This window comes from Taudactylus pleione, unplaced genomic scaffold (assembly GCF_031769625.1).
Source record: "Taudactylus pleione unplaced genomic scaffold, aTauple2 ptg000147l, whole genome shotgun sequence".
Taxonomy (NCBI): domain Eukaryota; kingdom Metazoa; phylum Chordata; class Amphibia; order Anura; family Myobatrachidae; genus Taudactylus; species Taudactylus pleione.
In genome coordinates, this window is record NW_028284549.1 from 2151277 (window position 1) to 2163758 (window position 12482).

Genomic DNA, 12482 nt, shown 5'->3' on the forward strand with positions numbered 1-12482 from the left:
TATTTATATTACGCACCACCAGCCAATCTTTATTATGACCTAATGGAGGCAGTCACATGCGCCGCCACTTATGTTTAAATCACATTTTCCATCTTTACGACACATCTATAGTTTACCAATTTTCGCTGTTGTTTTTTCTATATTATTAATATTTAATTATAATTTATTAAAAGTAATGTTTTAATCAAATGTGCACCACCCATGACAGTTTCTTTTCCCTTTCTCTTTGTGTTTATATGTACAATACAGTTGTCAGTGGTAGCACCCCTCAACAATATTTTTTGATAATATATTAGGAGGGCCTCTGTTAGTTTCTCACTTTTGAGAAAGGATATAATCATTCTTGTGCGACTGTAATTGCTTCTAAGACATCTACAGAGAGCGCCTACACCATCTAGAGATAGCGCTTACACCATCTACAGATAGCGCCTACACCATCTGCAGATAGCGCCTACACCATCTACAGAGAGCGCCTACACCATCTAGATAGCGCCTACACCATCTAGAGATAGTGCCTACACCATCAACAGATAGCGCCTACACCATCTGCAGATAGCGCCTACACCATCTACAGATAGCGCCTACACCATCTGCAGATAGCGCCTACACCATCTACAGAGAGCGCCTACACCATCTACAGAGAGCGCCTACACCCATCTACAGATAGCGCCTACACCATCTAGAGAGAGCGCCTACACCATCTACAGATAGTGCCTACACCATCTACAGAGAGCGCCTACACCATCTACAGAGAGAACGCCTACACCATCTACAGAGAGCACCTACACCATCTACAGAGAGCGCCTACACCATCTATAGATAGCGAGAGTGATATCGTCTCCACTGCTGGCAGGGAAGCCTTCCATGCACTGCTAGGTCAATGCCGGGTGAAACTGTCATGCACATGCGCAGACAGGCCTTCGTACATGCGCATGACACGGGGATGTCGCTGGAACTTGCCGGCGAGGTAAGTAATGTTGAATACCAGCTGCATATTCTTTTGTATCACTGCGATAGTAAACAAAATATGCCGCTGGTATTAATAATCGTTACAAATTAATCACTTTTATTTCATTGTATAGAAACCTTATATTCCATTGGATTAAACTGCATTAACGGCCCTACATACATCTTAATGCAGTTTATCGGTTCAGTGGGAATTGTAGTCAAGTTGATGTAGGTTTTGCAACAATGCTCCCCCTGCCCAGTTCACGTTGCACACCTGGTTACTGCGCTAGAGTGTCGCCTCTGTAATGCAGAAGTACCCCTAAATGTGCAGGGAGGCAAAAAAGTCTAAAGAGGTATCATTTATAAAATAGAAAACGTCACATAAAAAGTACAACCTGCTAACACTGACCAGGGCCCACAGCGTAAATGAAAGGCATGGGTGTTAAGAGGGGGAGTGGATAAAATGGGGGGTGCTTTAAAAGTATTCCCCCTCCTTTATGGCTTGGCCTGTCCATCCAGACAAGCCCTGGGACAGGTAAGTTTCTTTGCTCCCCTGCCACTTACAATTACATCTTCCGTCTGCCACATTTGTGTATTAAATGTTTTGTTTTTTTACATTGGCCAAAATGTGCCTTCTGTGTGTACTTCTGTGTACCACTTATGTGTGTCCTAATGTGTTCCACTTGTGTGTACTTCTGTGTGTACTTCTGTGTTCCACTTCTGTGTGTCCTTCTGTGGGTACTTCTGTGTGCCACTTCTGTGTGTCCTTCTGTGGGTACTTCTGTGTGTACTTCTGTGTGTCCTTCTGTGGGTACTTCTGTGTGCCACTTCTGTGTGTCCTTCTGTGGGTACTTCTGTGTTCCACTTCTGTGTGTCCTTCTGTGTGTACTTCTGTGTTCCACTTCTGTGTGTCCTTCTGTGTGCCACTTCTGTGTGTCCTTCTGTGGGTACTTCTGTGTGCCACTTCTGTGTGTCCTTCTGTGGGTACTTCTGTGTTCCACTTCTTTGTGTCCTTCTGTGTGTACTTCTGTGTTCCACTTCTGTGTGTCCTTCTGTGTTCCACTTCTGTGTGTCCTTCTGTGGGTACTTCTGTGTTCCACTTCTGTGTGTCCTTCTGTGTGTACTTCTGTGGGCCACTTCTGTGTGTCCTTCTGTGTGTACTTCTGTGTGCCACTTGTGTGTACTTCTGTGTGTACTTCTGTGTGCCACTTCTGTGTGTACTTCTGTGTGTCCTTCTGTGTTCCACTTCTGTGTGTACTTCTGTGTTCCACTTCTGTGTGCCACTTCTGTGTGTACTCCTTTGTTCCACTTCTGTGTGTCCTTCTGTTTGTACTTCTGTGTGTATGGGTACTTCTGTGTGCCACTTCTGTGTGTACTTCCGTGTGCCACTTCTGTGTGTACTTCTGTGTGTCCTTCTGTGTGTCCTTATGTGTTCCACTTTTGTGTGTATTTCTGTGTGTACTTCTGTGTTCCACTTCTGTGTGTCCTTATGTGTTCCACTTTTGTGTGTACTTCTGTGTGTACTTTTGTGTTCCACTTCTGTGTGTCCTTCTGTGTGTACTTCTGTGTGCCACTCCTGTGTGTCCTTTTGTGTGTACTTCTGTGTGCCACTTCTGTGTGTACTTCTGTGTGCCACTCTTGTGTGTACTTCTATGTGTAGTTTTGTGTGCCACTCAGTCACTAATCTGGGTAAAAAGGCAAACTACAGGGTTCTGATACGAACGACCTGCGCCATGCCGTGTGCCACATACTGTATCATTATGCTTAATCTGCGACTTTATACCAAATTCCTCTGCAACAAAGTACTAATCTACTCTGCCAGGTAGAGAATAAGTGACTATGATGAGAATATGATTCAAAATTCAGGGAAAAGTACAATCGCTACCCTTGGCACAGAGTCTAAGTTATGCCAACCGTCTCGCGCCATAAGGTGTAAAGATGTATAACTGAGAGCGCCTCAGTTATACATCTGTGTACACCTTATTACTGTTTTAACTTTTTTACAGTTTGAACCACTTTTTTGTTTAATCAGTTTTTCAATTAGAAGGAACAATATTTTTATTATGTTACAATTTATAATGTACTTTCCTAAAAGGTGCTGTCCCAGTGTTTACAGCTAGTGTGACACCATTATTAATTATTGTGGGAACCATTACAATAAATGTACTTATAAAGCATTTTTGTTTTACGTTATTTTTAAACTGGTTACTATACGATTTCTATCATAGTCTCTTTGCAGTTAGTGTGTTTTTGGTGTACTGTACTTTGTTATGCTTTTCCATGAACTGTTTATTCTATAAAAAAAAAGAGGATGACAGGACTCAGACAATACCTATATGATATGGCCCACAGCCTAGAACCATCATGCCATGGTCATCAAACTTTATATCATGCTCCTAGAAAGGGAATGAAAACTTACATTAGCCATAGAGAAAAACAAGGATTAATAAAAGTATTACTAGGTGTTAGTCAGTATATTTCCTGGGTCAGGTCTCACACCCTACAGTATGCTCCATTATATGCACAAGCCTTCAGCAGTGGTGTAACTAGGGGGGGTCAGCCGGGGCTCGCTCCCTGGGCACCATCAAACCGGCAGCTCTGATGCGCCGCCTGATGCGATCCAGATAAGTAGTTTCAGTTAGTGTAGTGCGGACCACACTACACAGTAAAACAAACACACCGCAGCCGGCACCGGGTAGTACAATCATACTACCCGGGGGCGGTGTGTTTGTTTTAGCAGCCAATGAGAGTCAGACAGACTCTCATTGGCTGCTGCACCCACGGCCGGTGTTGGGCTGGAGCTCACTCATGAGTTTCACCTTCCGGCTCCTGTAGTGGTTGAAGGGAGAGACGTCATGACGTCTCTCCCATAGTGCCGAGCAGAGGACAGAGGAGCAGACGGTGGCGGGTGCAGGATTCAGGTAAGTATTTTGTTTTGTGTGTGTCTTGTCACTACTGGAGGCACTGTATAAGGGGCACTGCATAGGAGGAACCACAACTGGGGGCATTGCATAGGGGGACCACTACTGGGGGCATTGCATAAGAGGGGCCAGTACTGGGGGCACTGCATAAGGGGCACTACTGGGGGAATTGTATAAGGGGCACTACTGGAGGCACTGTATAAGGGGCACTGCACATGGGGACCTCTACTGGAGGCACTGTATAACGGTACTACTGGGGGTACTGAATAGGGGGGACTACTACTGGGGGCACTGGACAAGGGGCACTGCATAGGGGGACCACTACTGGGGGCATTGGTTAATGGTATTACTGGGGGTACTTCATAGGGGGACAACTGTATAGGGGGCACTGCATAGAGGGACCACTACTGGGTTGGGGGACTGCATAGGGGGACCATTACTGGGGGCACTGGATAGGGGGACCACTACAGGCGGCACTGTATGAGGGGCACTACTGGGGGCATTATATAAGGGGCACTGCACAGGGGGACCACTACTGGAGGCACTGTATAACAGTACTACTGGGGGTACTGCATAGGGGGACCACTACTGGCGGCACTGTACAAGGGGCACTGCATAAGGGGACCACTACTGGGAGCACTGTATAATGGTATTACTGGGGGTACTTCATAGGGGGACCACTGCATAAGGGGCACTGCATAGAGGGACCACTACTGGGTTGGGGCACTGCACAGGGGGACCACTACTGGGGGCACTGTATAAGGGGCAGTAAGTAAATTAACATCTTTTATCATATACAGATGCATATATTTAATTACATGCTATAGCACCACAGAGCTGATCTATCGTACCTGTCCATTGTAGGTGAGGTAGAGGTAGTTAGTTATTGCTGGGTATTCAGCAGCCAAGGTATCAATCTGTAGGTAAAATAAATGACATTTGCAAGTGAGAGAGGAACATCTGGAGATTGAGATACAGTATTTGTGTAACTGCTTATCTAGTCTTTATTACTATTCATTTTAAAACCAAGCATAACTAATTGTTAAGCATTATAATAGTACAAAAAACGTATTGTAGCTTATTTAATGATATTTTTTATACAGTATAATGTAACCCCCGGCATCTATTAGAGCCAGAAGCACTCTGGGGCTTGCGGCCATGAGACCCTACCACAAGGGTCTCGTCGCAAGCCCCGATGGTCTTGACCATCGCGACCATCATCCTGGCCGCTCGCAATAGCTGTGGGTGGTCACCCACAGCTAAGCGAGCGGCCAGGAGGCCGCACAAAACAAAAAAAAAACGCCCTGATTCAGAGCGAGCGCTCTTTCAGAGCGTCCAGCTCTGAATCAGGCCCTGAGTGCGGTGTGTCATGCTTGTCTACTCTCCTGCAACGTCCGAGAGACTCCCAAAAATCGGGTGGCCCAGCCAGACGAATTGGCAAGTCTCCCGGTGCTGCTCCACCGGCCAGCAGCCTCCCACTTACCGAGCAAAAGTGGGCAGTCTGTGCGGCCGATGACGCAATTCGCCCTGAATCACATCATTGCCTCCACCTTCACAATGCTGGTATTCATGGCATTGTGTAGCGGGTGGCATGGTCAAAGTTATTCAATCACTTCCACAGGCACATCAACTTTACCGCGGACCCACCGCTGGCTGAACCGACATGGAAGTCGGCAAGTATGCAGGGTGTCCATGTTACATACTTTTTACCTCATCCCCCCACCATATTAACCCTTGTTGTCAAAGTTTATTTAACTTTGACAACAATTTAGCTATGTCTAATCGGGTTGGGTACAGGATGCCGCTGCTCGGGATCCCGGCGGTCAGAATTCTGATACCGGTATCCTGACAGATTGAGGGGTCTATTTACTAAGCAGTGTTAGGAGACAGAGTGAAAAGTGATAAGGTACCAGCCAATCAGCTCCCAACTGTCATTTTTCAAACACAGCCTGTGAGATGGCAGTTGGGAGCTGATTGGCTGGTACTTTATCACGTTTCACTCTGTCTCCTAACACTGCTTAGTAAATAGACCCCTTAGGATACTGACGCCTGTTGATAAGTATCCTAAACCTAACCTCCGCTTCTAAACATAACCCTCCCCCTAGTGTCCAAACCTAACCCCCCCCTAGTGCCTAACCCTAAACCCCCCTAGTGCCTAACCCTCCCCCTAGTGTCTAAACCTAGCCCTCCCCCCCAGTGCCTAACCCTAAACCCCCCCTAGTGTCTAAACCTAGCCCTCCCCCCCAGTGCCTAACCCTAAACCCCCCCTAGTGCCTATCCCTCCACCCCTTAGTGCTTAAACCTAGACCCCCCCTAGTGCCTAACCCTCCACCCCTTAGTGCCTAACCCCCCCTAGTGCCTAACCCTAGCCCTCCCCTAGTGCCTAGCCCTCCCCCTAACCCCACTACTTACCGCTAGGATTCTGACTGATGTCGGGATTCCGGCCCCGGCATTCTGAGGGTCAGCATCCTGACCTCTGGGATTTAAGTCTAAGGGGCCTATTCATCATACCTAGACTTTCCCTGGAGGTAATTAGGTTTAGAACTGGCATGGAGCTCTATCTAATTACCAGAGGAATTTATCATTCCTCCTCCCTATAACTATCTATTCCGAAAAGCTGTCATTTTTGCGATGACATCTTTTCAGGAAATAGAGAGTTATCCCTCTCTACACTAACTTACCGCAGCTGGAAACAGTGCTGTGCATGCGCTGTTACATTCGTTAACGACGCACCAGAGCGCCGGAGGAAGACGCCGGGGGACCTGCACACGCGGATACAGGTAAGTTTCACCTGCTATTCACCACCTCACAGTGGCGGATAGTACCTCCATCAAATTCCGAAAATTCATAATTTTCTAAATTTGATGAATACCATAATTTCCACATCCCCATACTAATGTATGGGGAGTGTGGAAATTAACGCAGGGGGACTTAGCCGGGAGATATCAGTAATATATCCTGTGCTAAGTGGCTTCATGAATACTAAAATAACGTTATTTAAGGAAAATGTCCTTAAAAATGTTAATTTAGTGTTGATGAATAGGCCCCTAATTGATTGAATTTCCTCTTGTAGAGGGAGGAAAAGGAATGAGCCCCTATTTCCACCTGGAGCTTTATTACAATTATATTTCCCTTTTTTAATTTAGGAATCACATTCAAGTGCAAGAAGAAGCATTTCAGGAGGAACTTTGGGCCATTTCTGAATAAAACTACTTAAAATAAACTACTAAAAGCAAATCACTGCAATACTTATACCCCTTTCACACATAACCTAAATACAGTACATACACCAACCTGGGTCTAGACTATGTGTGAAAGGGGCTGACCTGGTTATTAGTCCTGGGTCCACAACCCTGCTCTGTACCAGTGTCGGGGACTAAGAACCGGGAAATGTACTGGTTGATAGACCCTTGTATTTCCCAGGTTTGTCAGTCTTATGCTGGCCAATCACTAGTACGACCAACATAAGATGAGATTCATCTTACGATTTCCCTTGAACTCCCCGGGAGCTCCCTGGCAGTCCTGGCCGCATGATTGACACACGATGTACATACGATCTCACCATACGATTGATCTGCAGTTTAGGAGGGAAGGTCATTGAAAGAACACGCACTTCTTCAAAATGTCACTCAAATGACGCCGGTCGGACACACGATGCATCGCATGCACAAATACAGGACACGATCTGCATACGATTATGATAGATAATATGGACTGCACATCTGATCACACGATATGTTTTAAGAGCGGCGGAAGCACGCATCGGATAGTATCCTACCTAAATACCACACGATTGCCACACGATTCATCGTACGACGCATCTAAAATCGGGCAATCGGCCTCAAAATCGCACTAGTGTATGGCCAGCATAAAAGGGGTATTAGAGGGTACAAGGCTGCAAATTGCACCATCAGTCCCCTACACCCCCCATTTCCAAGTGAATCGGATTCAGGAAATTGCTCTACTCTCCCACGAGCCCCAGAGAGACCCCACCAATATCTGTGAGCTCCCAGACGAGCTCCCAGACATTCCAGGAGAGTGGGCAAGTATGACATATCTGTCTTTAAAATACAGTAAGACCCATTTTGCAAATTCAAAGTGGCTGCAGCACAGTATGAAACCCTATTTGGTGATAGTAACTGTGTCAGTTTGCATTGGTGCTTATAGATTGAGACCAAAGTGCTTTGGTTTGCAGAGCAAGATGGTGGAGTTGGCGGAGGGACAGAAATTGACACCAACCAATAGGAAAAGTTGGGAAAAACAAAAGGATGTTCCTTTCTGAGTACGGTGTAGATGCGCTTTTAGGCTGATAGCTACTTTCACTCCAAAAGTTTTCGGAGTTTGTTCTCTCACGAGAACAAGCGCCATCTTCAGACGGCGCTTGCTCTCATAGCCCTGCTCCTTCCTATGGGAAGGAGTTCTGGGGATGCGAAGAAGGATCCAACCGGATCCCTCCGCCGCCGTCTCACGGACTACTCAGCGGCTGTGCACATGCGTGGCCTCAGGTCACGCATGTGTAGCCAGGCCAACGGGGAGGAGATAAGTAATGCAGCTGCATCATACGGCCTCCGATGATGAATAGGCCATATTGATTCTTATAACCAATGCAAGGATATGGCACTGATTATATCATTTGAATGTATATACTGTATCTCTGATTTCTTTTTTTTCTTCTAAGTATATAACAGCTACATAATGGAGATAAGGTGCAATCAGGGAGATTGCTAGACTCTACAGGGAGTCAGGGAGACTGCTACTATTTCAGGGAGAGCTGGCAAGTATGTATTTATCTAGCACAGTTTTTAAATTGACAGAAGCTCAAGCAACCACTCTCCAAAGTTTGATACATCTCCCCTTGAGCCTCTAAAGCTATCATAAAAAGTGCGGAGCGTCAGTGGAGAAAGTCACGCTCTAAGGCTGACTTCCTCCATTTCAAATTTATTCTCTCCTCCTACAGTGCTGCCCTGTCTCTCTCCAAACAAACATATTTCAAGAACCTCATCTCCTCCCAGTCCTCAAACCCCCGGCGTCTCTTTGCCACTTTCAACTCCCTACTCTGCCCTTCCCCTCCTGGCCTTCCCTCCTCGCTCTCTGCCCTCGACTTTGCCACCTACTTTACATCTAAAATTGACTCCATACATGAGGACATCATATCCCATCAGACCCTCAGCACTCCTCTCCCTCCTTGCCCTTACCACCCCTCCCCTTCTGTCTCACCAACTCTGACATCCTTCTCCCCTGCTTCTGGAGAGGAAGTCTTGGCCCTCATCCGGTCCTCCCCTCCTTCCACCTCCCCTCTTGACCCTATACCTTCCCGTCTCCTCTCCCACCTGTCTCCTGCCTGTTCTCATCTGGCTCACCTCCTTAATCTCTCCCTATCATCTGGCACTGTCCCTTCTGCATTCAAACATGCTCTTGTCTCCCCCATTCTTAAAAAACCTACCCTTGATCCTAACATACTTTCAAACTATCGACCCATCTCTCTTCTCCCTTTTACTTCCAAACTCCTTGAGCGTATTGTCTACAACCGCCTTACCACCTTTCTTTCCTCCCACTTCCTCCTTGACTCATTTCAATCTGGCTACCGATCTCTCCACTCCACGGAAACTGCCCTCACGAAAGTCAGCAACGACCTCCTTGCTGCCAAATCCAAGGGCCACTACTCTCTGCTCATTCTCCTTGACCTCTCTGCTGCATTTGACACTGTAGACCACCCTCTCCTCCTGCAAATCCTTTACTCTCTCGGTTTACGTGACACTGCTCTCTCCTGGCTTTCCTCCTACCTCTCTGATCGTTCCTTCGCTGTGTCCTCTCCTGACTCCTCTTCCCCTCCACTTCCACTAAAGGTAGGAGTTCCCCAAGGTTCTGTTCTTGGACCTCTCCTGTTCTCCCTATATACATCCTCTTTAGGTGAACTCATTAACTCCTTTGACCTCCAATATCATCTCTATGCAGATGATACTCAAATTTACCTTTCCACCCCTGAGCTCACCCCTGAGCTCCTTACCCGTATCTCCAACTGTCTCTCTGCTGTCTCTTCGTGGATGTCCCAGCGCTTTCTTAAACTTAACATGTCTAAGACTGAGCTGATCATCTTCCCACCCTCTTCCACTACATCACTTTCCACAATTTCGTTATCTATTGATGGCACAACTATCTCCTCTAGCCCCAAAGTGCGCTGTCTTGGAGTTATCCTAGACTCCTCCCTCTCCTTTAAACCGCATATTCAGCACCTCTCGCAGTCCTGCCGTTTTCACCTAAAAAATATCTCCAGGATTAGACCCTTCCTCACCCAGGATGCCACTAAAACCCTCATCCACTCACTGGTCATATCCAGATTGGACTACTGTAACCTTCTCCTAGCTGGCCTCCCAGTCTCTCACCTCTCTCCACTACAATCTGTTCTCAATGCTGCTGCTCGGCTCATCTTCCTCTCCAGACGTTCTATATCTGCTTCCCCTCTCCTTCAAGCCCTACACTGGCTCCCCTTCCCCTTCAGATGCCAATTCAAGGTTCTTACATTCACCTACAAAGCCCTCAGCAAATCCTCTCCCGCATACATTTCTGACCTTCTCTCCCTTCACACTCCCGCCCGCCCACTTCGCTCAACTAATGCATGCCGCCTCTCTTGCCAACTGATTACTTCCTCCCACTCCCGCATCTGAGATTTTGCCCGTGCTGCTCCCTACCTTTGGAATGCTCTCCCTCTCCCCATCAGACTCTCCACCTCTCTACAAATCTTCAAACGGGCTCTCAAGACCCACTACTTCATCAAGGCCTTCCAGCACTCCTCCTAACCCACCTCATGCTCTTTCCTTCCTATCTTCCCCTTCTGTGTCACGCCTGTCTGTCTGCCCATCCCCTTAGAATCTAAGCTCTCATGAGCAGGGACCTCTTCCCTCATGTGCTTCTCTTAACATTTTCTTCTACTCCCCATTAGGGCACCTAACACGGGACCGCCAACTCCCGGCAGCTTATTGTGAGTGCTTTAATCACTATTTCAGCAATGTATATAAGTTGTGTCCTTGTCCTGCACTGTAATGTACTGTAAGTTACTTGTTTCTTGTTCACTTATTAGTTCTATGTACTATGTAAGGCACTGCGGAACACTTGTGGCGCCATATAAATAAAGGATAATAATAATAATCCCTTTCTCTATGGTAATCTGGGACAAATTTTATATTATCTGTTTTAATTCTGGAGCCGATTAAGTTGAAATTTGCATTTTTCCCACCAAAATAGAAGAGTAGGGCTGGTAGACGTGCTCCCTGGGCACAAGTATAATAGCACGTTGCAGTAATCTTGTGTAGTGGATGTGTTGTACAATTCACTTACCTGCTTCACCCAAGGCTTTATATTCTTCTTAAGCCTAAGCTCTCTGGTTTGAACCTCCGTCATTCCCATACACTTCCCAATGTACCGATCAGAGAACCCGATCTCCTTGGCTCTCTGCAGTGTCTTCTCCGGTACAGATTCACTGGACGGAAACATTAGCCAGAACTTTAGCCTAAACGGCAGCACGTTTTTCAGCTACTGTACATACATACATTGTGATGGCCAAATAGACCATAAAAACCTGACAATTATCAGATGACCATTATCTGCTGAAAAGGGAGTATACGGAACTATGTGTATTATATGTAAATAATGTGTCTCATTACTGTAATATAAAGCTAGCCTGTGCCATTTATTTCCAGAATGCTTGATGTTTTCATAAGATATCGCCCGCTTCCCTTTGGAAGTCCCAGCACTCCTTACTTGCCATGTTCAATAATACATGATACAAGTAGGATGAATAAAATTATTTTTAATGAGTACATATTCACCTGTCAGAAGGGGAGCGAGGGAAATCAAGGGCCCTGGACGCACGCATGACGCATCCGAATAACAATTTTATGACCAACTGATCAGTTCTACACTTCCCTGCAGCGTGCTTATAGATTATACGGCCTTTATTAAATAAGCACCCAAGTCTCTAAAGAAATCTGAGCACTAGCTTGTCTACAGTACATAATACTGTCACACCCCATACTCAAAACATACATGTTTCACATGGTACAATTCAATTATATGAACAATCAAAATGAAAGACATTGGGGCTCTATTCTGATTTCATGAACCAGTGACGTGTTCTGTTTATCTGCTTTGTGCTATTCATAGAGCAAGGTACCGTTGGGGAAGCTTATTACTTCTCCAGCGGGGCACCTGCCCCTGTATGTATCACATCACCTTTCCGTTCCTCTGCTTAGCAACGCATTCGCCATCTCTGGATGGCGTAAGCAGGTGCTGTTAGGGGAGAAGAGCAGCGAAGACAGCTGTCTTTCTGCCTTCTCCCTGTTGTCTCCGCCCCCTTTCCTGCCAGCAGTCAATCAGAAGTGCCCTGGGTATATGCATATGCATATCCCGGGTCACGTCCTGCAGTGCTGGCTGGCGGCTGCCCCTCTGGCCAAGTGCCCCTCTTCCTACACCTGCCCCGCTATTGTAATGTAGCCCGGCATGTGCATATGCCGGTTCACCTCCATCCGGATTGTCCGCTGCCCCCTGCACCCCCTTGTTCCTTCTCCTGCAACCGCTAAGTAAGGTGACCCAGCTTATGCATAGGCCAGGTCACCT

The 12482-nt window shown here is 46.6% G+C and overlaps 1 protein-coding gene across 1 annotated transcript in view; it reads right to left on the reverse strand.

The window, feature by feature from the left end:
- CPS1 (carbamoyl-phosphate synthase 1) overlaps positions 1-12482 on the reverse strand; it is a 72407-nt gene that overhangs the window by 22517 nt on the left and 37408 nt on the right. The window contains exons 22-24 of the mRNA XM_088474143.1: positions 11205-11346; positions 4721-4786; positions 3281-3344 (exon numbers count right to left, since the gene is read on the reverse strand). Of these exons, the coding sequence (XP_088330269.1) occupies positions 3281-3344; positions 4721-4786; positions 11205-11346 (272 nt within the window). The remainder of the gene's footprint in view (positions 1-3280; positions 3345-4720; positions 4787-11204; positions 11347-12482) is intronic.